Genomic DNA, 26970 nt, shown 5'->3' on the forward strand with positions numbered 1-26970 from the left:
ATCGTGAAAACCTGGACTCGTGAAAACCTGAACTGGTGAAAACCTGAACTCGTGAAATTAATCCTGTAGCGTGGAATTGTGAAATCATTGACTGACTGAACTCTGAATAAACTGATAATCTAGAACTTGAACGTCTCGCATCTTGACTATAGTCCTCGGGATAACCTAGAACCACTACAGATGGATAGAAGGATGACATTAATGGGATGGATGGATAGAAGGATGACATTAATAGGATGGATGAAATGAGTGGGATGGATGAGATTAATGGGATGGATGGATAGAAGGATGACATTAATGGGATGGATGGATAGAAGGATGACATTAATGGGATGGATGGATAGAAGATTGACATTAATGGGATGGATGGATAGAAGGATGAGATTAATGGGAATGATGGATAGAAGGATGAGATTAATGGGAATGATGGATAGAAGGATGAGATTAATGTGATGGATGGTTAAAGGGATGAGTGGGATGAATAATATTCATGGATGGATGGATTTCTCATGTCATAACACAAATTCTAGTGCAAAATCACATGTTTAAATCAGCCAAAACCAAATCACTGAACATAATGCTCGTATTGGGCTTCCTTTATATTGACGTGTGGTCAGTCATGGGATCATAACAACATTTTTTGACTAAGTAGGGTGGGTAGCGTCGAATCTCTGTACCACTAAAAATACTAAATCTTTTCTCGTTTTGTGCTGTTCAAAACTGGTTAAATTATCTATATTAATAATATGTATGTCCATAGCGATCATCTATGCGTCCTTTATCACTTTTTATGACGAAATTTAAAATAGTTTTGAGCATATCAAAAATCACCCCGACCCCTCCACACTTAGTGGACCTTATTAATCATCAGAGAGGAAGAGTATTCAAGGGAAGGCAGCAAGATGGCGGGTTTTTTTGATGTGAGAATGTGGAACGTTATAATGATGGGGATGGCCTTTATGTTCATGTTCACGGCCTTCCAGACTACATCAATCATAGAGGTAAAACACAATTTGTTTTTTTTTGTTATCCGTTTTTGGTTTTTCTTATTTTCTTTAGTGTAGAAATGACAAGCTCTTACTTTCTAGATATTTGAGAACAAGTTGTTTTGCTCTACATATTAAACTATTATCGTAATGTCGGTTTGATTGTCGGTCATATTGTTAGACTTGGGAGTTTTATTTTATGGCTTTATGGTTTCTTTGTCGTGGAATCTTTTACTTGTTTATATCTTGTAAAAAGGTGAAACTGCAAGGCTGAAACGGCTGAAATAGCTGAAAATCATAAAAATCCTAACATGTTATGAATTCAAACCGAAACGTATAAATCTATACGTGTTTCTGCCATTTCAGTTTCAGCTTTTTACCGAGACCCCTTCAAATTTGAAGTCAATATGATCTTTAAACGCCTTATTTAGATTTGTTTTCCATATCTGTCTTGCTTTAGCCTTATGTCTTACAAGGGGTGAAAGAAAAATATCAGGCAAGAAATGAAACATTTGCAGGTACTTAAAAAGATCAACAAAACACATAGAGCAGTTTTCATTTGACTGTGAAAAGCATGAATGTGGTAGTGGCACTGCAAGGCAATCTGCATACACCCCATTGCATGAGAATATTATTTTACTTTCCATCCAGGACAATTACCCAAACATGGTTTGAACATGGTGTTCACACGGTCATGTGACGGTCTCTGCATTTCCAGACCAATCACATTTTGTTTGAAAAAAATCAGCCAACCAAAACATCATGTTGCAGTGAGGCAAACATACAGCACTGAGCTTTCCACACTCATACAAAAACTGATCTAAAGAGAAAGGTTATCTTCTGAGATCATTCATTGTTCTGACTCCCCTTAGTTACTGTTGCTATGTCCCACAAGCTTGACATATTAGCTAGAATATCTCAGAATTTAAGCCTCTGATCTTTACTGCTTTACCACCCTTGATTTCTTTATCCTCAAGGTAAAGTAAAGAAACACGAATGAAATGAAATAATATATGAAGAAGAGTATGATGTTAAAGAAACCTCTAATTTGTATTTTGTTGTTTCAGGGGATGGATATGTTAGGTGAGTCCAGTTTTTGATAACCGCTATTTTGTGAAATCCGCTTGTGAAAGTTTAAGCTTAATAATAATTATGTACAGAGCTAAAAATAATAACTAGTCATACCAGTCATACCAGTCTTACCGTTATACCAAGCCTGCAAATTAGTGACAGATATCAGATATTTGTCCAGTAAATTTATTGGTTTTGACTGGTGAATGTTCAATCTTGCCGGACATGCTGACCTACTCTTCTCCTAGGATATGTAATATGAAAAAAATATATTCACTCTAGATTTGAAAAGATATGTTCAAAGATTGCAAAACCCAAAGCCAAACATTCAAATATATGCTGCCAGGTTCATAATTTACAAGTGAACGGTAAATCCAACGGTAGGAAAGGAATGTAACAGTGCGACAATTAGTGGGTGTGGTTTCACCTGTCAGAATTACTGCAGGTGCATATAGCATAAACATTTTTTTCCAGCTGTATTATTTGATATAAGCTTTTGCCTGACCAGACTGCTGCTTGTTGATGCAACCAATCTCCCTGATCTGACATACGACACCCTTATAGGAAAACATTATTTGCCATCTTGTAATACTGATCTGATAATCTTTTGACAGTCTCGGCATCGTGTATGCTGTCTTCACCTTTTCCAACTGGTTTGCACCATCATTTGTGGGGATATTTGGACCAAGATCATCAATGATTGCTGGTGGTGTTTGTTACTTGTGAGTAATGGGCCTTACTCACACAGCAGCCAAGTTTATTAATAATAAAAGAAAAAAAATAAAATAATAATAATCTTTATTGATATAATTTTTTCATAATCATGATTTTCAAAAAGGACCTCATTAAAAAAATAATATATAATAAACGGGTCACAATAAAAACCTTTGTTTAACCCCCATAAATTTTTTCTCCAGCACATGCGAGGCTAAATGTGGCAAAATCGATAGACTCTTCCACAGTCTCTCGCTCGTCCGTTCCGTCTCCACGCTTAGAGACTGTAAAGGTACAATGACCAAAAGGACTTATGGGTCCGAAAATTTGGACCCAGCGTGCTTTGGGAACCAAAATACTCGTCCACAGTCTCTCTCATTTCAATATTTTTAAGATGGCGGCGAAAACAAGAGAGACTGTGGACGAGTATTTTGGTTCCCAAAGCACGCTGGGTCCAAGTTTTCGGGACCCATAAGTCCTTTCGGTCATTGTACCGTTACAGTCTCTAAGCGTGGAGACGGAACGGACAAGCAAGAGACTGTGGAAGAGTCTAGCAACATCTATTGTTCTCGTCAACTTGGCTGCTGTGTGATCAACATCGATACAGATGTGTGTTGATATTCAAATATCTGCTCATTTTTTCCATAATGATTATTTTTTCTTTTTAGATTATTTATCCTATCTTTTCTAAAACCAATGACATGGACACTATATTTGGCATCTGTCATTATTGGACTTGGTGCAAGTGGTAAGTCTCAATTTATTACTCGATATTTATACCTTTCAAGGTGTTGCACTATCAATATTTTTTCTCTAATTGACAGTATATAATTTGGATTTACTAACGTTTTACATTTTTGGCTACCTATGTCATTCTTACCAAAGGAATCCCAATTCTTTCTTTTAGTTATCTGGACTGGACAAGGAAATTTTCTTACTTTAAACTCTGACACTGACACCATGTCCAGGAACAGTGGTATCTTCTGGGCACTGCTGCAGTGCAGGTTTGTTATTCATTTCTAGATGTAGCCCTCTGTATTTCCAGAAAATATTCCAGTCGCACACAGCGGAATGGAATAGATGAGGTTTAGACAACCAACATGATGTAGAAGAGACGGGAAGAAACAGAAAAGAAAATGATATTACTCCATGAATGATACACAAGTGCTCATGGAAGGATATTTTATGGATGTTTTTATTGAATATTAGGAGTTTTTTCATCAAATTAAAGGCTAATACATTTATTTTTACAATCTCTGAAAATGTTATTTACTCTTTTGTTTTTTCCAGCTTGTTATTTGGAAATTTGTTTGTGTTTATTATGTTTCCTGGGAAACAAAACATTGGTAAGATGATTATTTAAATGATGTCAAGCGAGCGCTCATGACTTCCTATACTTTCTTACACAACTTAAAAGGGCCAATGTTTCAATGAAAGATCTTTGTCTGTTGTATACTGCCATTATACGCTCTGTTATCGACTATGCTGCCCCAGTTTTCACTATTCATTACCAAAGTACTTAATGTACAAACTTGAACGGCTACCAAAGAGAGCAATGCATATTATATTTTGTCCAGGCTAGGAATACCAATTTGTACTAAACAGGCTAGGACTTTCAGATATAGATAAGCACCACAATGACTTCTGCATGTGCCCCTATAACAGCATTTATTAGAGAGGACGATAAGCATAAACTTTTTCTGCCAGCGCTTGACTTCAGCGTTACAATACAAATAGATTTAGAAATAGTTTTATCTTATCTTTGTGTATTCGTGTAAATAGTTCTTACATAGTTTTTAGCTTTTATTATTTATTATTTTAGGGTAAATATTGTGTATATTAATATCCCTTTAGTTTCTCATTTTTAATTGTTTCAGGCTTTCAGCCTTTAAGGCTCAGTGTGATATATTTTAATAAAGTATCTATCTATCTGATAAATTGAAAGTGATCCTTCCTTCCTTCCTTGCTTCCTTCCTTCCTATCTTCCTACCTTCCTACCTTCCTACCTTCCTTCCTTCCTTCCTTCCCTTCCTTCCTTCCTTCCCTTCCTTCCTTCCTTCCTACCTTCCTTCCCTTCCTTCCTTCCTTCCTACCTTCCTTCCTTCCTTCCTTCCTTCCCTTCCTTCCTTCCTTCCTACCTTCCTTCCCTTCCTTCCTTCCTTCCTTCCTACCTTCCTTCCTTCCCTTCCTTCCTTCCTTCCCTTCCTTCCTTCCTTCCTACCTTCCTTCCTTCCTTCCCTTCCTTCCTCCTTCCTACCTTCCTTCCTTCCTTCCTACCTTCCTTCCTTCCTTCCTACCTTCCTACCTTCCTTCCTTCCTTCCTTCCTTCCTTCCTTCCTTCCTTCCTACCTTCCTACCTTCCTTCCTTCCTTCCTTCCCTTCCTTCCTTCCTTCCTACCTTCCTTCCTTCCTTCCTTCCTTCCTATCTTCCTACCTTCCTTCCTTCCTTCCCTTCCTTCCTTCCTTCCTTCCTTCCTTCCTTCCTTCCTTCCCTTCCTTCTTTCCTTCCTTCCTTTCTTTATTCATTCATTCATGATTGCCATAGTTAGTAAACATATTTGATACAAAGTTGATATATTTTTACAGATGATCACACAAGGACTACAGTATTTATTGTCTTTAGTGCTGTTTGTGGAATTGGAATCTTACTCCTCTTTCTGTTACGTAAACCACCTTTGATTGCTGAAAAGGTAAGAAACCCTTTTAGGCATTGATAACAGGGCATAAAATTACAGCAGGACATCAGGCAACGTTGGCCAGAATTGGGACTGTGGTCAAATCTTTCCTTGCTGGTCATTTTGACCAGTAACATTTTACCAGAAATAAGGTTCGACTAAGAGAAAACTAGTTTGGCCTGTGATGACCAGTGTCTGATTGGGCATTATTTTAAGCCCTGTATTAACCATTCATTTATGCAACCTGGAACCAATTCCTGTATGTCCTCCTAGTGATTGATGACTTATGACTTATAATCTTCATTATTCATTTTTCTTTGTTACATTTAATCCTAGGTGCTGCATGATATTGAAGGAAAAACGTCACCCAGGTATTAATGCTGAATCTATTCTATTATATTGTTTATTTATTCCTCCTGTTTTCCTTCATTTATGCATCAATTAATCATTCAATTAATCATTCCATTTACCCATTTACCCATCCATCAATCCATTGGACCATCCATCCATCCATCTATTTATCCATCCATTTATCCATTCACCCATCCCTCCATCCTTCCATCCATCCATGCATTTATCCCTTTATCCATCCATCCTTCTACCGGCACACCCACCCACCCATTCATCCATCCATTCATCCATCCATTCATCCATACATTCATCCATGCATTTATCCATGCATTTATCCCTTTATCCATCCATCCTACTACCTGCACACCCACCAGCCCATTCATCTATCCATCTATTTCCTTATAACTGCCATTGAAAGAAAAGGAAATATTTCGAAAGCTGTATACTAGCTGAATAAGGTAATTTTAAACTTGGAACTTTCTCTTAGGACTCCCCATGCAACTTCCAAGCCGGGACCCTTGGCAGCATTGAGTAAGTAGATATGCTGCTACACTGAGCTAAACCTACCTCCACTTAAAACCAATATCATATACAATAATTCTTGTTTGTTATTTGTTTATAGAAACATCTTTTAGACTGTTCATGACAAAAGATATGATTCTCCTCAGCTTGTGCTTTGCTTACACAGGTTAGTGAAGGATCTATATAATTATAGCAAAGCAAATTCAATTGACAGTCAGTCAAGTTATGCTTTCAATAATATCTCAGAGATTATTTCTTTTCATTTATAAAGTATTGTGTGGTTACAGGAATTTCTTTTTTCTGTTTGTTTTCCTAGGTTTAGAATTGACGTTTTTCAGTGGTGTCTATGGAACATCTGTTGGTAAGTTAACCTCTTTCTTATTATAAAACATTCTTAAGGGTCAATAGTTCCACCCAACTATCTGCCTATCCATTCATTCCTTCAACATTGAAGCATGGGTGGTGTATTTATTCCCACACCCAGTGCCGTATATGACTAGAGTTACTTGCTGGTTCTCTTCTGTGCTTCAAGAGTTTATCTCTAGTTTTCCTCCCTCCATAAAAACCTAACTACTAAATTCCACTTTGATCTGGCATCAAAATCTTAAACATGAGCATTTGTCTTGGCAGTCTGAGAAATTACTCCATGCATCGACACAAAATCCTACTAACCAACCATTCCATAACTCTTTCTAGTGAAGAAATAATCTATATTTAAATTTTCCAGCAAACACTTTAAAGATTCCATCAGCGCAGAAGATCATTGGTTTGGTTGGTGTATCTATTGGCGTAGGAGAGATTCTTGGTAATTATTAGTATTATAATGGGGAATTTTGGGATTCATCAAGGGTAGGGGTGGTGTAGTGGGCAATGCATTTACCATATTCGTGGTGTGACAATGTTTTCCAAATTGAATGTGACAAACCTCTAGGAGAATGAAGAGCTATTGTTTTGAAACTCATCGGGATATCATCGTTATTCCTTTCGTATATCCTTTGGGATACTCATGAATTTTTTCGAAGAGTAAAAACAAAAGAAAATGAATCCTCTGGAGTTTTGTCACGCTGAATTGGGAAAACATTGTCACACCACGAATAAACTCTATTCCTGAATTTCCCATCACATGTGAGTAGGGTTTGTTGGCTTTCTCCCTTCATTTGCTGAGCAATATTCCTTTCTGGGTTCTCTAGTTTTGCTCCTTCCAAAATCTACTTAATTCTTTGAGTTTACTCTAGAAGCTGCTCCAGGTGAATGAGCAATAGTGTATTTTCTCATAGTATACATGTATTTTTATGTACTCCAACAATTTTTTTGATTGATGGTAGTCTGTCACCTAAAGTCTATTGTTGCAAGAGCTTGTCTTGATCAGCAACCCAGCAATGAAAAATGTAGTAAATTTAAAGAGTGTTAAAGAAAGTTATATTAATACTAATAGGCATGATGCCTCATGTTTTAGGGGGTCTGGCATTTGGTATTTTTGGCAAGAAAACCAATAAATTTGGTCGTGATCCAATAGTTCTTCTTGGCCTTGTGGTGCATCTGGCTGCCTTTCTCATGATATTCCTCAACATACCTTCACATGCACCGATAGGGAAAACTCTTGATAAGGCGTATATCAAGCCTAAGTATGTATGAAACCTAATATATACTCATGCATTTGTCACAAATATGATAATAAACTTGTGCCCTCTTGAATAGACCTTATTCGCCTTGGACCAAAGCTTTTTGATAGACCTAAGCCACTGTTTTCCCTAGAGTATCATTTCCTGCATACTTTATATCGTTATTTAAATAGATCATAAGTTGATATTGTTTTTATTCTTAGCTGATGCATTATTTTTAGTCTTTATCTTTCTTCATTGTTATAAGTGTTACATTAGTGTTACATTACATTAGTTAGTTGCTCGTAAGTATTTTAGTCTTCAAGATTTTAATAGCAAATTTTTCTATAAGTAGATTATTGTCTGAAAGCTTGGAACTTTGATTAGTAAAGATTATTTTAATTTTTCTAATTTATGGTTTTGTTGGTCACAACTTAAGTTTTCTTAGATATATACTAAGATTGTCTATTGACATTGACCAAAACTTGTTTTAGCTAAGTTGAGTGATTTTAGTTACACCAATTTCTTGTTGATTGAGATAATTTTTTTTTAGTCAGTACATCGCTCTCATTTGTGCTTTTCTGCTTGGGTTAGGTGACAGTAGCTTTAACACCCAGGTAGGAAAATACTCTGATACTATACATTCCTATTTTTCCCATACATTCCTATTTATCCCATCCATTCATCCTATTTATCCCATCCATTCATCCTATTTTTCCCTATGCCATTCATCCATTTATCCAAGCTCATTCATCCATTTATCCAAGCCCATTAATTCATTTATCCCATTCCATTGATCCTTTTTATTCCATCTTATTCATCCAACAAATTAACCATTATCTATTCCATCCATCTATCTTATCCACACTCTCATTCATTCATCACATAGATCCATCACAAACATGGTATCCATTTCTGCCATTCATTAAGCAAGAAGCCATACCATCTCATCTCAGCCATCCCATCTCAGCTGTCATGCATCTTATCCATTTATTCAAACATAATAAATGTGAACATTGATGTGATGATTGTTCAGTCCTTTGTCATATGTTCACAACAGTTTACTTGTTGTTGCAGATATATTCCATCTTAGGGTTTGCTTACTCTGATGACAGTGCACCAGCCTTTGCTCTTTTCAAGTTTACACAGGTAACCCATAAGGCAGTTAAATATATACGTTGTACCTAATCTCTTGTCTTCATTCATCATCAGTTCTGTCAGTGCCATGCGTTGCATAAGGCCTTCTGATCATCATTCCTGAGTTATTAACATTAGCTTCTATTCATGATAAATATCATGATGGTTTTCGTATTATAATGCAGATTAGTCATGTGTTTTCTGAGGGGGCAAACAACTTCAATTCAGGAGATTTCTTAATGATAGAATCATAATTTTTTCCAGTAAATATTTGTTAACATTTTTCTGATTTATTTGTTCATTTTCTGATAAATGAAATACTTGAATTAGATCTTCTAAAATATTGGAATATTCCAATGACATCCCCCCCTCTACTCCCCCCTGAAGAACCCATGGCCCATCATGGTGTCTATTGAGAATGTAACCTATTACCAATCAATAAGCATCAATAAACAACAATGAAAATAATGATAAATTAACACCTTCATATGATTTCTCTTGAAGCAGTTAATTTCCTTGAAGCAATTTTTGAAAAACCTGCTATAAAGTAATGGATATAAATGAGCCATTTTTATGACTTAAGTAATGAGAACCTGGTAGTAATTTTGTTCCTTTCTTTTCAGTCCCTTTTTGCTGCCGTAGGATTCTTTTACAGTAATAGAATTCAGCTGCAGTGGCAACTGCTGATTCTGGTGAGGGCATTTTCCATATTTATTAATGCTAGCATAAATCTGATCAAACCCTGAGATTCAGTGACCACGAATAATAGTTCCAAGCGGAGGCTGGAGTTGCAGTGCATGATAAACTGTAGTTTTACTATGTGCGAAAAACTCCAATCTCAACATGAGACTATTATTCGTGGTCTCTGAACGGAACTGTAAAATGGAGTATTGTGATGTCAGGATCAAGAATCTTAAATTTTAAAAATCCTTAAAAATAAATGAAGAATACAAATTGCAACAAAAAATCAGGTTGCTGGTAGTTTCCTTTCTTGAGTGGTTGGACAATAAATTTAATTTTTTTTTGCAGGTAATATGGTCATTTATAGGAACATTGGGCTTCTTCACAGTGGAATGGAAGCATAAGAAAAGGGCTGTAGGATATCAAAGAATTCAGTAACTAGATAACAAAAGCAGTCAAGGATCAATAATTCTGTCATAGGCATAGAAACTTGCCTTCCCTTACCTACATGACAATTCTTCACTTAATATTATTGTTGCCATATTGGTGGAACTTAAATAACATGGCTACCATGTCTTAGTCATTTGACTCTCTTGGGAATGGTTGTGAACCATCAATAGCTTAGCTTTTATATACCAATACATTAGGATGACCCAGCAATAATTTTCTAGAATGCCAGATTATTTTTGACTCAAAAGCTAGATGCAAACTCTTATGATTTTAAAATTTAGATCAAAAGTGATGGCACTTAAACCGATACAAGTGAAAAACGTCTGCGCATGCTCTGAATCTGTGTGCAAAATAGCCAAAACATATGTAAATTTGACTTTCAAACATGCCTGATAAATTGGACTTCACAAAATGCCAAAACTTAGTGTCCATGCTTGAAACTTATAAGGCTAATTCTTTATAGTGTTTGTTCATACAGTATCTTGGTCTGACAAAAGTACACTTGCGACCTTTTTTTTTTCCTCAGAGAAAACAAACATTTATTTTCTCACTCAAACTCTTCAAAATTCTTAGAAAACGTTATTATTTTCACTTTATCTGTAAACAATCACAAGCTATGGAGCACTTCAAAATATTTGGCTATCAACTAATATTTTAGTTGTCAACTATCTAAGAATTTGGCCACTTTGTTCCCAGTGTTCTGCTCCAGTGATATCCACCATTGCATACTTTAATCCAGTGGAAGAAGAGCCACTCTGTGGTCCTCTGTTAATCCCATTATTATTACCATTTTGTACACATAGACGTGCAATTAGACAATGTGTAGTTCCAGAAATTATCCATACCCACCCCACAGAGGAATTTGGAATTTCCAAAGGGAGGGTGTGTCAGAGAATGAACAAAAATTACAGAGTTTGTATGGAAGAAAATTATAATTTCTGGGGGTAGGGGGGTTGTCTTAAAAAAATTCCTCCATAAGGGGGGAGGGGGGGTATGGGTAATTTTTGGAACTGCACAATACATCTTTGATTTTGTTTCACAAATATATGGCATGCACTCTATTTCTGAATATGCATAGTGAGTTTGAAATGCTTAGTGTCGAATATTTCGTAGACAAAACTAAAGTTTATAAATTGCAAACAAAAAGATTTATTGGATGATGTATATAAAAGGTGAATAAAAATTATGTTACCTAAAATAAATGTGTTCTTGGCATCAAAACAAATGTGGTCTTGATGATCCCAAAGTTCCCCAGAATTCCTTGTGAGCATCAGTTTATTAGGATTACGGGCCCCTATCATGTGGCAGCCAAGTTGACTGGGACAAAAGATTTCATCTGCATGGCCTCGCATTCAATCACTTCAAGTTAGGTTAGGGTTAAATAAAGATTTTCATTCTCATGGGAATAAACATGGAGCCATGTGATAACGACTCATTGGGATTTCTACCAATATTATTGTTAACATTATTATTTTGAAGTCTGAAAACTTAGGAAATACTTTACTAACTCTGACTCAAACTTTCATTGGTGAAACAACACGAAATTATAAATAAAAATTGTAAAAATTGACTTGATCAACACAGCTAATCGGGGTAAAAAATATCTAGAAGTCAAAGCCTCTTTTACGATCGAGAAGCTGGGTCATATTCAATCCATAGTTTTTCAAATTCTTCGCTAAAAGCTTTTACAATCTGAGCTTCATTGGTAATCACAACATTCTCTCTGTTGCCGGTGACTGCTTGTCTTGTCCAGTTGAATGAACCATTAGCTATCAAACAATTATCAATAATAACAAACTTGTGATGCATGAAAAAGGAGGACAAGTCATGTCTGACACGAATACCTTGTTCTCTAAATTTTTGTATCTGTGATCCAGAGGATCCCATTTGTTCGTCGTCAGTCAGTATACGAACTACAACACCTTTCTTGTGTAACTCCACTACAGCGTTGGCAAGCTCGTGACAATTGATCGTAAACACACATACATCCAGGGTAGACTTGGCTTTCATGATAGTCTTGATTAGCTTACTAAGGGACGTATCTTCATGGGCATATGGACATATTGAGCGAGAACAGTTCACACCAGAAAGAAAACTTTTACAAGCGATCTTCTTGTCGGGGAAGAACAACACTTGACGTATAAATGGCGCAGTTTCCTTAAAATCGTTCCGGGAAAACTCAGTCGATTTCTTTATATATTTGTATAAAACGTACGTTGTACCAGAAACAAGAGCTAAAGCACACGAAAGCCTTACGCATCGCGAAATATTGCAGGAAAAACTTTGACAGACAACCAAACCAACTTCGTCCGCCATCTTGATTAAATGATATTCCGCTGACTTGTTTCCACTGCGGTCACCAGTCGCGTAATGATCCCGCAAGAATCCCGTAACCCGTAAGTCATCTCGTAGTCACACGATCGACACACACGATTGATTTGAAGGATGAACAACGAAGGAATAAATAAGGAAAATACATAACTGTAGCAATATAATGAAATATTTGCCTTCGTTTTAAAACATGGCTGAATCAGTGATGCTACAAAACTGTTTTCAACTTTTACCGGGTAAAAGGTTTTATGACGTTCGACTGACAAGAGAAAAACTGTTTTATAACGAAACCACCATTGAATCTTGCTGTAAACCTTCAAAGAATCATTTATTTAACCTAAGTGTTAGCGATATTTATGGTGCTAAGTTATTTAGGAGTAGTATCAACGAGGATGAAAACGCCTATATTCATATCTACATTTGCCCCGTGCGGGGAAATAAGAGAATAAGACGAAAAATCCGTTTCAAAGTCAGTGGATGGGAAGATCTTGAATCTAATATCAAACGAGCTGAACACTGGATCAAGACGATCTTATGGTTAATAAGAAATCCAAGCATAGATACTGCTACTTTGAAAGGTAAAAAACGTTTTCATTTCAGGGTCGATAAAGTGGTGTATGTTGAATATCGTAAGATGGAAAGTCTAGTCAAGACTAGCCATAGTAGTGGATGATAGGAAATGCATGAATGGAACCGAAACAGCAAGCTGAGCATCTGTTTTTTTGAATTCAAAATGTTTAAAATGTATCATCTATACACCTCCCTAGCAATGCCTAAAAAAACGATTTACATAATGGCAATCCCTATTTCTCAGTGTCTTCAGTTTATGTTTGAAATGAAAAAATTAATTTGATTAGTAGTGGTAAAGGGTGGATTAGATCTTTCAAAGGGTAATTAAACCTATTATATCATAGTAACAAAGGTCAGAATATTGAATTTATCGTGAAACATTAAGGAAGGAGTAGTAGAAATTCATGAGTGCATAAAAGTTGACGTTTAATTGTTATCAAGATGGCATCCTTTGCCAACAGAGTCCTCATAATTCTAGAACTGTACGTCAAGTAGAGAGAGAATGAGAAATAGTTGTGGATTAAAACAACTTATCAATGAAAGAAAGGGTACAGCTAACTCAACTGAAACAACCTCAGGGCTGATCTAAGCCAGGGCATGGCTAACTCACAGACCAAACCCTGAAGCAACCTCTGGGCTGATCTAATTCAGGACAAGACAACTCACAGATCAAACCCTGAAACAACCTCTGGTCTGATCTAAGCCAGGGGACAGCAACTCACAGATCGAACCCTAAAACAACCTCTGGTCTGATCTAAGTCAGGTCACAGCAACTCACAGATCGAACCCTAAAACAACCTCTGGTCTGATCTAAGTCAGGTCACAGCAACTCAAAGATCAAACCCTGAAACAACCTCTGGGTTGATTAAAGTAAGGGCATGGCTAACTCACAGATCAAACCCTGAAACAACCTCTGGGTTGATTAAAGTAAGGGCATGGCTAACTCACAGATCAAACCCTGAAACAACCTCTGGGTTGATTAAAGTAAGGGCATGGCTAACTCACAGATCAAACCCTGAAACAACCTCTGGGTTGATTAAAGTAAGGGCACGGCCAACCCACAGAGATAAGTTAAATCTACTTTTTGCATACATATTTTGCATTCATCCAATGAATGCTTCCACTCCTTCTTTGATTATGATGTAAAACACCAAGCATATATGTATGTATACATATATTATTTAATAGCATGTTTTAATTATTATATTTCACACATTTGTGCATATTTTTTTCAAAAGATAAAAATCTGCCACCAAGAAGAAAGCTACTTGTTTTAGTAAATCCTTCCAGTGGACAGGGCAAGAGTCTGAAGGTTTTCCAGAAAAAAGTGTCACCCATGTATAAAGAATCATCAATAGATTTTGAACTACTTGTAACTGGTATGTTTCATATTATCTTTATCAGGTCTAATTTAGTTTTCAGCAACGATTAATGGGGTCTGAGAAATAGATGTTATTACAGTTGAGCCTGTAGTGACACATTCTGTTGTCTAAGAAACATACAAGTGAGACTTTCGAGTCAATACAATGCTTGTTGTCTCATTTGCATCTCATTTGCATACATGCATTATATCTGCTATTGGTAGATCACATATGAATGATAAAAGCTAGTACTGGACTTGGTTAGGCCCGGGGGGGGGGGGGGGGGGTACTCCACCAGAATTTGGGTAGGGGTGTTCCGCTGGGATTCTGAAAGGGGTACCCTGTTTATGTCAAAAAAAACCCAAATTTGTAGACCCTGTTTATGACAAGAGATATAATTTATTGCACTGAGTTCCCATTTCACTTATCATGTCATCTCGCGTATTGTCTTTTTATGACCATAATAACCAGTTTTGGTCAATACGAAAGTAGAAACCCTGAATATGACAGGAAACTCAGGAAGAACTTCGAATTTGAGTGAAATTGCATACCCTGTTTATGACAAGAAGCTCGAATAACCATACCTTGTTCAGCGGCTCATCCCCGTATACTCCATATATGGGAGTACCCCCACCCCTTCCCCGGAGGTTAGGCATAAGGCTGCAGCCTTCCCAATCAATAATGCATTATAAAGCCTTATTTTTTGACGCTTCGGTTAGGATCCACACCTCTCCCTCCCCCACATGAAAATCCACTTCAAGTTGTAATGGTTTGTTTTCATTACTGGTATTGATAATAGTTTTCTGTTTGTCCTTGTGACCAGAATATGCTGGACATGCTAAAGAAATTGGCCTAAACCTAGATGTAGAGCAGTGGGATGGCATTGTAATTTGTTCTGGAGATGGTCTGGTTTATGAGGTATGTGAGTATATTATGTCTCATTAGAGTGCAATAGGAAACGGGGAACCATCGGATGGGTGAGTCAGTAGCCTATGAAGTGCCTGAACAATCAAGCTTATAACATGAAGATAACAGGAATGTTAGAGATCAACCATTCAAATGCTTTAATTGATTAACTTTATGTTTTAGTTGGTAAATGGTCTAATGAACAGACCAGACTGGAAAAGAGCTATTCAAATGCCTATTGGTGTCATCCCAACTGGTTCTGGTAATGCATTGTGCTACTCAGCCCTTTATGCCTCAGGGTAAGTATGATATTGCTAATAGACCTGATTTGTTCTTATAGTCAAGTAGTTTCTTTATACTTATACAGAATAGCTCTCTACCAATACACTAACACCTATACACCATAAAGTGTAGCCAATCAGAATGCAGGATTTGTATTAATTCACTAGTTTGTTATACTAATAAGTTCACTATTAGCTAGGAGGATATCACTAACTCTTTGGGTGCATGTGATTTCATAGCCAGCATTTTGGTTGATTTGACAAAAGATTTGATCTTGTTATCCTTTTGTCATGTCAACCAACATGGAAGCCACATCTTTTGTCTTTTTATTAATGCTAAAAAAGTCCTCTTAGTAGCATGAAGTTAGAGGGATATATTCTTGTATCTTATTTACCATTCTACTTGTCTTCCAGAGAACCTTTTGACGTGACTGCTGCCATCTTTGCTACTATCATTGGACAAACCCATAAACTGGATATATGTACTATTGATACACCAAATGACAGGTTCTTCTCGTTTCTGTCTTTAACCTGGGGGATTATTTCTGACGTGGACTTAGAGTCTGAGAAACACAGATATCTTGGCAATGCCCGGTTTACTGTAGGTGCTGTAATAAGAATAATAGGATTGCGTACTTACAGAGGAAGACTGTCGTATCTGCCGATGAATAATGAACATGATGAAGTAACAAGTAGTGTTGACATCCCTAAAGAGCAATTAAGTGATTTAGATAATGACTCTCCAGTTTTTCACTCATTTGGAAGCCCAAGTGGATCCTTTTTTCCAGATGAAAATGTTAAGGAAGAGAGACTTGGGACAGATTTACCCTCTAGCCATGAGAATGCTGTCATGCTTCAAAGTGAAAAACCTTCAGTCAATGACATTTCCAAGGTTTACAAACATCATCAAGGACCTGATACACCACTGTTGCTTCCATTTGAGAAACATGTGCCTGCAAACTGGAAGACTATTCAAGGTACCTTCATTCTTGGCTCTTCAGTCAATCTTTCTCACCTGGGACCAGACATTATGGCTGCCCCAGAAGCAAGGTTTGGTGATGGTGTCATGCACATAACGTATTCTAAAGCTGGAATCTCTAGGTTAAAGCTTCTTTCGCTGTTTAATAAAATGGAAGATGGCTCACATGTGGAGGCTGATGAATGTGTAACTGTGAGTGCACAGGCTTTCCGACTTGAGCCAGATTTGTCTGAAAATGGAACACTTGCAATAGATGGCGAGGCCATTCCTTATTCAGTGGTTCAGGGACAGATCCATAAAGGACTAGCACAAGTCATGTGTTCAAAATCTCATAGATAACATCATCTAATTATTTTTTTTTTACCATTTAATTGAAATCATATCAATAGCATTTTTTCCCTTTTTTTTTTACATTTTTATTTTTATTGATGAAAAATCTTTTTCAGTACATGACCATTGGTGGGGACAGATTGTTTAAAATGGCCTAGAATAATGATAGAATTAATAGATTAAATATTATAGACTAATTATAAACCAGGGGGTGGGTTGGGGTGGGTAGGAGAGTGGGTGGAACTTGACATTTTATGTCCTCAGAAAGGCAAGACTCGTATAACTCAATGAGTAAATCAAAGAACAGAATATTTAATTCTCATGGCAAGAAAGGGCAACAGGTTTTCAACCTTTTGATTAAAAGTTTTTTTGTCCAAGGGTAGGGACAGAATATTTCATTGTTCAAATATTAGATCGCTTAGGATAAGAAAATAACAAACCCTTTGATTATTATTAATATTAATATTAATATATAATTTTTGTGCTGTCAATGAAGGCTAAAATTGAATCTTTTTCAATGGTTATCCTATTTCTTTGATGAAGAAGTAAAATTATCCAAATCTAGAAAAAAATACAAAATTAGAATCGAATATAACAACCTTGAAACAAGGCTTTGTATGAATTATTTAAAAATTATGAATTTGAAACTTTAAGACAATGACTTTACATCATTGTTAAAATATAATGACAGACAGAATTGCTCAAACACTAAATAAATCTATGAATAATCACTATTTGAAAGTGCCAGACCTTGATTTTAGTTGGTGTATAACGTTGGTGTTCAAATTTATTATTTTAAGAATCGAAAGCTTATTAATATCATCATTCATTAAGCATATTATAAGCCGCCTTTTGTGCGTGGTAAAACTTTAAAAAACTATCGACTAGCTTATAGTTCAAATTCTTGTTCCTTTTGAGAATACTAGCTGTTAAATTTTCACAAACTGTATTCCGTCCAATATGTACTAAAAAAATCTGATAGTACGGTGCACAAAGATTCGATGTCATGCGCATGGAATTTTAAAGAAAATGCTTTTTTGTACACGAAGGTAAAACAAATAAATAACAAAAGATGTGAACTTGTTCGTAAAATAGACAAATCAAAAATAGAATTGATCAATGACTCGGTTCCACGCGGAACTCGTCGAGAGCCGGTGTATAAAAAGAAGAAAAAAAGGCGTATTATAGCTCTGTAGTATTAGCGATGACGATGAAAAACAAAAGGAAAGGATGGGGATTTACTGGTGGTAAATACAATCAAACTAATTGAAAGAGAGAGAAAAAATGAAATGTTTGTGTTAAAGAGGAACTTCTTTTTTGTTTCAAACTGACCTTTCCGCAAGTGCACAGAGGAACCTGACTCAAATTACATCAGTACAGTATTATTTTCCTGCTTAAACTCTCCGATAAAAAGGGTTGAGAACATCAAGTACAAACTACACGTTTTAAGAGCGAGTCTTGACGTCATAGCAAATGACCGGTAACTCAACCGCGCATAAGTTTAGACGTCTTGAGTGAAGGACTTTCATTTTGCTAAAAACTGCCAACGCATCCAAATATATCGTCCACCCACGCTTGTGTTTTCGTAGCTTAATCAATTATTTAGCTAGATAAGTACTCTGCTATTTTAGGACTTTGGCTATCAGAGGAAACCCTTAAATGCTTCAGAAAATAGAAAGGGAGGGGAGGCGGTTTTAGATTGATAGCAACTGGGCGTAGCGTTTGCGTGTTGAAAAGGAGGGACACAGAAAACGCGCCTATGCTAGCCGCCACCACTTCACACGCATTCTGACCAATGCCTGATCCAAGCCTTGCCAGTTTTCTATATAAAGAAAAAAAACATATTACTCCCCCTAAGTTTTAAAGTTAAGAAGTTTTGGTTTTAAGACCAAATTAGCTATACAAATCCCCGTATTTTGCAACTAAGCTCTTTTTAATTAATATCGGTATTCGCTGCTTGTCGTGGGCTTTTCGGAAGAAAATATTCGATTCGGAAACTCCCGACTTTCATTCGGAACCTTTCGTAGTATTTGAGGTTTGCCACACACAGTAGTCGAGCGTCAAAAGTGGCTGAAATTTTCGCTTTCTACGGCAGCTGAATTCACTTTAGTTAACCGGATCTAAAATTAGAAAAGCTATTTATAGGTGGTTGTTTGCGGCCAATAGCGTAGAAGGCAGATTATTATTCGCTCGTACCGAGAGTGAGTCGCTTAGCCAAAGACACACGATGAACGCGCAAGATGGCTGCCTCAACTAAATCTAAACGTTCGGGCAATAACTGGGTGAAACTCAACGTCGGAGGAACGTGTTTTCTAACAACCAAGCAAACCCTTTGTAGACATCCAAACTCTTTTCTGTCTCGATTATGTGCAGAAGATCCTGATTTACCTTCAGATAAGGTCAGTTCTTTATGTGTTTTAGATGAGCATTTGGATGTTGTCAGTACTAAAGCTTTCTTCTTCTCGTTTGTCTTAGGATGAAAATGATGCCTACATGATCGACCGAGATCCTCGATATTTTTCTCCTATCTTGAATTATCTTCGTCATGGCAAACTCATAATAGATAGAGATTTACACGACGAAGGTACATCAACTATTATGAGCTTACAGTCGATTGAAGCACGGCTTTCTTAGCGAACCCGATCCCTAGCTTTCTTTATAATTTTAATAGAAAAAGCTTTTGCTATCGACTTTTAACTCTAAATACAACGTCAATAAGCGTATAAATACTCGAAGGTGGGTTATTCGCTTGCAGAAAGCCTTGCTTCAACTCGTAGTGTCGTAACGTACGTAGAGAGTGAACGCAGATGAAAATAATGACTGTAGTTCTTCGTTACTAACACTGTTGTTGGCTTGTAAAACGATCATAAGCTAAATATAGAAATACTGTTTGACCAAAACTGGATTTCTAAGTTCATTTCCTTTCACTTTAAGCATTTTTTAACGATAAAATATATAAAAAGGTTGTTTCCCTTTGAACGGTCGTTTCATCTTCAACTACAACTGTCAAGACGTTGAAAACAGCCATTTTTATTTTATTCTCCAATTTAGTTCTAAAGAAAAAAAGGGACAAAATTTTCCTTTATTTGTTTGAATAAACGAATAAATGAGGAGTTGTCTGGTATCTCTGACGGTTTTTTACCTTGGCAAGTGCCATGTTTTCCCCCATCCACTGGTCCCTAGCTGACTAATACCATGTCATTCATCACAGCTAAGGGATTACAAGAATATCTAGTGGTTACGTATTTTGAACATTCCTTATAGAATTCTTTGGTTTTTAAATATTTATTTGTGCTTTATTCCATTGCAGTTAGAATGTATATCCACTGTTTTTGTTGAAAATGTTGCAATAATCTTAATATCAATATGCACAAGGGGTGTGGTCCCTAGAGGTCGAAAATAAAACATGGGAAAAAGTGACCTGATTTTTGGGAATTAGCATAGCAGCTCAAAATTGTATTTCACCATTGAAATTTATGAACCTTTATAAAATGAATTGAGAGTCATTCTCGACAGAGGAGTTATAGTTTCTTTTTAATATGTATATATAAATATATGTATGTTATCTGTTTATATTGAAGGAGTTCTCGAAGAAGCAGAATTTTATAGTATAGAACCACTTGTTAAGATAATTAAAGACAAAATACAAGCTAGAGAAGACAGACAAAAGTTGCCAGTAAGTCAGAACTAATGATAATGAGTTATTGACTTTTAGTATGATCTTAAACTTGAATATAGAGTTTCATGCACTGTGATTGGTCAAGCGACCAGTGATTATGAAACAATATTCAATAGACCTTATTTGTGGTGTGACAATGTTTTCCCAATTCAGTGTGACAAACCTCAAGGGGAATGAAGAGCTATTGTTTTGAAACTCGTCAGAATATCATCGTTATTCCTTTCGTATCCTTTGGGATACTCATGAATTTTTCGAAGAGTAAAACCAATGGAAAATGAATCCCTTGGAGGTTTGTCACGCTGAATTGGGAAAACATTGTCACACCATGAATAAGGTCTATTGTCATGAGAAGAAGTAAAATCACCAAAGCCAAAGTAAAAACTAAAAATGGTTGCTTTATTTCCTGATTTCCATCTTTTCTCTGATATTCAAGTCTAAAATTATACTACAACAATTATTCATTAATTCATCTATATCTTTACTATGATATCATGAATATTCACTGACAATCACTTTGTCTTCAGCAAATAATAATAATTATTAAATATTATTAGCTGTTAGTAAAAATACGCAGGTGATTATAGAAAATCTTGCACGCTGGTTGATCAAGAAACTCACACTATCACACAATAATCACCTCGAGTGAGAAACCAAAATGGAGGCCAGCCACTTTGTTGCTGTTACCAGGAAAAATGCCTTTTATCTTTTTTTTTTCTTTTTTTGAAAGAATCACCTGTGTATTTATACTAAACAAGTATTTGACTCAGGCTCAGTGATTATTGGGGAATATTTACCTCGCCGCTTGAAGACTCGTGTCTCGCTAAATATTCCCCGATAATCACTTTGCCTTCAGCAAATAATTGTTAATTATTGGCACAATGATATCACTAAAGCACTGCTCTGTACTCAATAATAATAATGAAAAGATGTAGCTGGTTATTAAATGATAATCATTTTATTTCTACAGTTGCTAGCTAAAAAACATGTTTATCGAGTCTTGCAATGTCATGAAGATGAACTTACTCAGATGGTATCTACAATGTCTGATGGTTGGAGATTTGAACAGGTTAGTTATTTACTTTGATTTGGGAACTGTAACTGATGCATGTACTGTATTACAGTGCAGACACTCAAACCATAAACACTTTGGGGGTTTTTGAGCTTTTTTATAACTATCCAATAGTTCTCAATATAAACAAAGGAATCAAACATCTTTTAGGTGCCATCTTATCACAACAAATGACAGAAAATCTTTAGATGTTATATTGTTAGCTCTCTTAGTGTGAACAAATGAACTGCTAGATCATGTATTAAAACCTGGTAGTATGCAAAACTGGGGCACAAAGTGCAAACTTTCAATTTAGACAAATAAATTAAAAATATTGTTCATTGATGAAGTAGCTGAAATAAAATAAAATTTTAACGGCAACAACAACACAAGAGGCTCTAGTATCGCATGAAAAAAATGTTGGAACCTCGGTAAAAACCTGGCTTCTGATTGGATGGTTTGGAAAATGTTTAAAAAACCTTGAAGTGTTCATGGTTTAAGTGTCTGTACAGTAATATTATGTAGAAAAAATATATGATAAAATATATTGCTTTATAGTTTCAAAAGTCTTCAAGAAATGAGAAATTGCCACACTTGAGGGCAGGGCTTAAAGTAAGGGCTGGTCATCACACAATGTTTGTCCATAATAATAAACAATAATAAAATAAATAACTTTATTTAAGTGTCGATGTATTTATTTTATACAACTAATTGGGGACACTGAAATGAAGAAATAATAGTCAAAGAAACATAAAGTGTTTTTAAGAATCCCAACTGGCAAGGAGGCAAACCAGTTGGCTATTTACAAGCATGGTCGAGAAACTGAATTTGAACTAATCAGGGATCAGGACAAATACAGTCTCAGCTAGTAGCCACAGTGGGACTCGAACCTGGCACCACCGGATAGCGAGACCGACGCAATGAACACTCAACCATGCTGCCTCCCTATAATATGAACTTGTCTGGTCACATCTTTGCTACTTCTTTTGACTGGTATGGCATCATGAAGGGTGACTGACAGGCTGTTATTTTAAGCCCTGGTAGGATGTAAAAGGGAAGATTTGATATTAAAAGTGATGTAATGATTATCATAATTATATTTTCCCCCTCTGCAAGATTGTTTGCCAATGTATTCGTAATAAGGTCTATTTTGCCTTCATCATTAGTTCTTCTCACCCTCCCTCACTTTTCAGTGTTACGCATACTAGTCCATCCAGGAATAGAACAAATAAATAGAAATAAATAGGATTTAGCAGTGGCATTTCCACAGAGTGGCTCTTATTTTGAATTATTTTTCTGGTTATTTTTGATTTCTTTGTAGTTGGTAAGTGTTGGAAGTAACTACAATTATGGCAGTGAAGATCAAGCAGAGTTTTTGTGTGTCGTATCAAAAGATGTTACAGATACAGCAGAAGCTAGTGCATCGGCAAAGCCCAAACCATCCGACAAAGTAAGTACACCAGTAAGTATACAAATATACTATTTACACAACACTCATCATTAGACCAGTTTATATTTAGCATACTCTTTCTCATACCATTCTCCATTTTATTGACTTCAAGTGGTTAGCTATTGCTTGTGTTCTCAGTTCAACCTTGCATACAATGTTACACCTAAGGCATATGATGCTAACACTATTAACATGATAAAAGTATAACTCATCCATCCACTGTGAGACATACACTTTATTAATATCTATAAGAGATGCAGAGATTAATGTTCATGAACATGAGGTGAGGCCAGTTGACCCATAGTAAAAGTGAAAGAGGAAAGAAAGAAATAAAAATTCTCATGTTTTTTTGCTTGGATATTCACAATGAGCATTTGGACATTGTGTACACTTCATAACATCTAGTACAATAAAAGGACGGCTAGTCTCCTTTTCATGTTCATTAGTATCTCTCAAACTTCTTTAAGAGATCTGACTTGCGCCCCTTTCAAGCTACAGGTAATATGGTCTTGTCTTTCACTTTTGCTGAGGGTACTCACGTCACATTAAGTATAAATTTCATATGTGTTTTATATGAAATAAAGTAAGCTTCAGAAAAGGCAAAATAATGAAGTAGAGTAATTCAAAATTTTAAGAAGATGTCCTGGGAACGAATTCAAAATATTTGTAAAATTTTATGTAAACTCATGATTTGTACATTATTTGTATTTCAATTTTTTGTAACATTGTTGAGACGGGAAGCATAACCTTTCTTCATAGGGAGAAATTAATATGCTTTTATATTTTTTCCTTTTTTTACAGCGGCCTTTTAGAATGTGAATGAAATCTATTTGATATGTGATCAAACATGACAAGAAACAAAACAGGATCAAACAAATAATATTAGTGGAAAAGAAAAAAATAAGAAAAAAGCCAAGACAACACAGATTATGATCAGTGGAATCAGCCAGGCTGTAGTGATTTGCTTAAAACTCTTGTCCATACAAAGACTCTTTAACTAGTCACAATTGTCAAAGAGATTTGAACATTTGTTTTGAATTTATTTCAATGACAATGGAATACCAGTTAACTGTTTTCTTATTTATTGGATGGAAGAAATGATTGGCACCTTGGATTAAGATTGAATTTATGACCGATTTGTCTGATGATTGGTTCTGCTTGCCGATTACTACAACAGGAAACTGTAGGTCATTTTAGGATTTTTATGCTCTTAATTTATTTAGCAGTATTATTTTAATTCTCTTTTATTCCTTTTGTCTGTTATCACTTGTGCACAAAGAAGACCTTAAAATGTTTTGTTAATGTTGGACTGTATTAATGTACTATATGCACTAAAGAACTAACTCGGCATAACCTAACCTGTCCTGTATATTACATACCCAGGAGAATTGAAACCTGGTAGTAATCCAATATTGACCCTTAGTACCCATTAGAACCCAACACACGCAATGGCCTAAAACCTATTGATTGTCTTGGGTTACTAACACACTAATGATTATTGCACTCAAACTGAGTATACACTCTATACCGGAGGCACTATCAGGGGGAGTACCCATAAATGCATCCACAATTCTCTATGTCAGAATCTCGGAACATTCTCGTATCCCTTGTCAGAATTTACCACTAATGGAGCCTTGCTGTTAATAATTCATTGGAGCAGTCTGTTGTTTGTTGCTAGTTTGTGGATCTTGTATGGCTGTTTCAAGGCCATGACACTTTTCCAAATTTACCCCTAACAGGGCCTCATAAGTTAACTATGGCCTACAGATATTTATAACAGTGTTACTAAACTTTAGCTCAGTCAGATTTTGGTCTAAGGGCATTTCCTTTGATACAGATAGAACAATAACTATGTTTTAATCCATTGCGTACAGTCATTATTGTTGAGATGTTTCTGGAATTTCCTCTTGTAAGTTTTGTCATATCAATGAACAAGCACCTGTTAATGAATTAATTTAGGTCTTTAGATGAATGTTATTAGGTAGATATAAGAATATAGATAAAATGAGATGAAAAAATTAATATCCAAAGCTTACTGCTTTACAATGTCTTATATAATTATTATTATTATTATTACGCTTATTGATTCAATTACGTCTTTAAAAAAGTGTAAATATCTTCACACTTTTGGTTGCCATAGAAACTCAGCTTCTTTGAACCAAAACTTTTCTCGTGTAAAGAAAAATAATGATATATTATTGAATATCAAAAATTATCAATGTTTATATTTCTTCAAGTATTATGCTAGGATGTTAAGCTAGAGATATTCAGAATCTTTTTATTAGATATTTAGAATGTTCGTGTCCCTTAACAGGTATCATGCAATTGGGACTCCTGTGGTAAATAAGCATGAGGAAATGAGAGAAGGGTAAGAGAATCTCTTGTCCATGTTTCCTCTCTGTTGTATTGTACCACAGGAAGCTCATTCACCACTATCGCAGTTGCCTGTAGTTTAGATTAGAAATTAGATTAAAACTACTTCAGTTTGGGATATAATGATATAGAAAAATATATGTGGTGTACCCTTATGGTGCATCAACTCGATATTCTTTTTTAAACTCTAGAATTATTTTAATAATGATGTCCAACTGTTTTAGCTGTGTTGTCTCATTTTCCATCTTCCTACTGTCCTAATGCTGAAGCTCAAACATTGCTATTGTATTATTGTTTTCTTAATTTGATAAATTTGCAGATCTTTGCTGTCAACTTTCGCTCTCACTTTCTAACCATAGCTGTTGCTTACCAACTAATAAAAGATATCATTCAGTCTAAATAGTGTTGCCATGTTTGTTGAACAAGGTCTAGTCTATAATCATCCCTAGAGATAACACAACAAGTTAGACATGTATGGGTTTTAGGAAGGGAAAATCCCTAGGGAAAACCCTTTGACTTTACTTACCTGGTAGCAGGGACACCTTTGTGCTCGAGCCAACTATATTGATACTATATTGAACTATGTTGTCCCTATAAACAGAGTTGTCTCAGTTAGACGAGTTAAAGTGTTCACATGGGGAAAAGTTGTCCCGAGTACCAGGGTCACTTCCTTTCGTAAAGAGGGTAACTCTACCAGTAGGGTGGCCCTTCTAGCCGAGGCAAAATAAAATATCTCGTGTAAACGGTCGAGATGAATTTACAAAGAAAATATGGAAAAGTTTAGCTCGCCCAGGGTAGCTCGGGGAAGAGGGTATCCCTTCTACCAGGGACAAGTTTTGTCCATATAAACGGCCCCTTAGATAAGCCCAGAGGTTGGTTCAGGATTTGATCTGTGAGTTAGCCGTGCCGACATAAGGGGACATTAGGGTAGGCATGACAAATGTCCCGGATGTCAAGGGTCCTTATCACATCAATCAAAGGAACGCCCTAAATCCTTCCCCTCCTACCATTTTTAGGAGTGGGGGGGGGGGGGGGGAAGTTGGTAACATGGGGGGGGGGGGGGACACCAAAACAAAAGTACACTACCTTCAGGTAAACGCTTACAATCTTCAGGGATGGTCAGGCCTGTTATTTACTTTATGACGCACTTACTTCTTTGCAGCCAGAATAGCGTTTCCGTTTGTGTAATTAACTTTTGTACAAAACCTTAATCCCTAGACTTGAGGCATAAGAAGGGTATTGTATTGAGACAATACTGACTGACTGCTTATCTATGGTAATAGAAAAACAAACTAAACAAACCCAAATATGTTGGACCAACTCGTTAACAGGTGATAAAGAAATTAGCACTTCACTGAAAACAATAGAGTTAAGGAAAAGTATTTGTTTTGAACTGTATTCTATTCAGCACAAAAGTGATAATCATTTGGGCTGTGAGTTACTTAAAGAATTGTTATTCATCATGAAACTAGAA

The 26970-nt window shown here is 36.0% G+C and overlaps 4 protein-coding genes across 5 annotated transcripts; 3 read left to right on the forward strand and 1 right to left on the reverse strand.

Moving 5' to 3' along the window:
• The first annotated feature begins 883 nt into the window (after nt 1-883).
• On the forward strand, nt 884-10708 carry LOC116295036 (UNC93-like protein MFSD11). The gene is made up of 18 exons (XM_031702734.2): nt 884-1001; nt 1447-1504; nt 2054-2069; nt 2672-2779; nt 3440-3519; nt 3679-3775; nt 4062-4117; nt 5358-5461; nt 5783-5817; nt 6285-6328; nt 6420-6485; nt 6636-6680; nt 7047-7124; nt 7776-7944; nt 8474-8537; nt 8998-9069; nt 9681-9749; nt 10087-10708. The coding sequence occupies exons 1-18, from the start codon at nt 903-905 to the stop codon at nt 10174-10176; spliced, it is 1350 nt and encodes a 449-aa protein (XP_031558594.1). The 5' UTR covers nt 884-902; the 3' UTR covers nt 10177-10708.
• A 605-nt stretch (nt 10709-11313) lies between these two features.
• On the reverse strand, nt 11314-12504 carry LOC116295061 (mitochondrial cardiolipin hydrolase-like). Its single transcript, XM_031702772.1, has one exon. The coding sequence runs from the start codon at nt 12502-12504 to the stop codon at nt 11812-11814; it is 693 nt and encodes a 230-aa protein (XP_031558632.1). The 3' UTR covers nt 11314-11811.
• A 105-nt stretch (nt 12505-12609) lies between these two features.
• Nucleotides 12610-18021, forward strand: LOC116295035 (sphingosine kinase 1). The gene is made up of 5 exons (XM_031702733.2): nt 12610-13097; nt 14328-14468; nt 15274-15368; nt 15540-15655; nt 16052-18021. The coding sequence occupies exons 1-5, from the start codon at nt 12710-12712 to the stop codon at nt 16953-16955; spliced, it is 1644 nt and encodes a 547-aa protein (XP_031558593.1). The 5' UTR covers nt 12610-12709; the 3' UTR covers nt 16956-18021.
• Nucleotides 18022-18980: 959 nt separating this feature from the next.
• LOC116295037 (BTB/POZ domain-containing protein KCTD5) lies at nt 18981-25896 on the forward strand. Of its 2 annotated transcripts, none has more exons than XM_031702735.2 (6): nt 18981-19345; nt 19422-19530; nt 20528-20622; nt 21593-21691; nt 22995-23135; nt 23925-25896. In XM_031702735.2, the coding sequence occupies exons 1-6, from the start codon at nt 19187-19189 to the stop codon at nt 23940-23942; spliced, it is 621 nt and encodes a 206-aa protein (XP_031558595.1). In that variant the 5' UTR covers nt 18981-19186; the 3' UTR covers nt 23943-25896. The 2 variants fall into 2 exon arrangements, with proteins under 2 accessions (XP_031558595.1, XP_031558596.1); XM_031702736.2 differs by having other exon boundaries at nt 22995-23123.
• The last annotated feature ends 1074 nt before the right edge of the window (nt 25897-26970 follow it).

Source organism: Actinia tenebrosa, unplaced genomic scaffold (assembly GCF_029948245.1).
Source record: "Actinia tenebrosa isolate PJP-AT-01 unplaced genomic scaffold, QUT_ActTen_1.0 PGA_scaffold1__47_contigs__length_23844297, whole genome shotgun sequence".
Classification (NCBI taxonomy): Eukaryota; Metazoa; Cnidaria; class Anthozoa; order Actiniaria; family Actiniidae; genus Actinia; species Actinia tenebrosa.

What these genes read in the sequence shown, in the direction of transcription:
- LOC116295036 (XM_031702734.2), top strand. Translation starts at nt 903, where the DNA reads ATGGCGGGTTTTTTTGATGTGAGAATGTGGAACGTTATAATGATGGGG. An exon ending in GCTGGTGGTGTTTGTTACTT is followed by an intron (nt 2,780 to 3,439) that starts GTGAGTAATGGG and finishes TTTTCTTTTTAG; the next exon opens with ATTATTTATCCTATCTTTTC. An exon ending in CACCTTTGATTGCTGAAAAG is followed by an intron (nt 5,462 to 5,782) that starts GTAAGAAACCCT and finishes ATTTAATCCTAG; the next exon opens with GTGCTGCATGATATTGAAGG.
- LOC116295061 (XM_031702772.1), bottom strand. Translation starts at nt 12,504, where the DNA reads ATGGCGGACGAAGTTGGTTTGGTTGTCTGTCAAAGTTTTTCCTGCAAT.
- LOC116295035 (XM_031702733.2), top strand. Translation starts at nt 12,710, where the DNA reads ATGGCTGAATCAGTGATGCTACAAAACTGTTTTCAACTTTTACCGGGT. An exon ending in TTTTGAACTACTTGTAACTG is followed by an intron (nt 14,469 to 15,273) that starts GTATGTTTCATA and finishes CCTTGTGACCAG; the next exon opens with AATATGCTGGACATGCTAAA. An exon ending in GAGATGGTCTGGTTTATGAG is followed by an intron (nt 15,369 to 15,539) that starts GTATGTGAGTAT and finishes TTTATGTTTTAG; the next exon opens with TTGGTAAATGGTCTAATGAA.
- LOC116295037 (XM_031702735.2), top strand. Translation starts at nt 19,187, where the DNA reads ATGGCTGCCTCAACTAAATCTAAACGTTCGGGCAATAACTGGGTGAAA. An exon ending in CTGATTTACCTTCAGATAAG is followed by an intron (nt 19,346 to 19,421) that starts GTCAGTTCTTTA and finishes CGTTTGTCTTAG; the next exon opens with GATGAAAATGATGCCTACAT. An exon ending in ATGGTTGGAGATTTGAACAG is followed by an intron (nt 21,692 to 22,994) that starts GTTAGTTATTTA and finishes ATTTCTTTGTAG; the next exon opens with TTGGTAAGTGTTGGAAGTAA.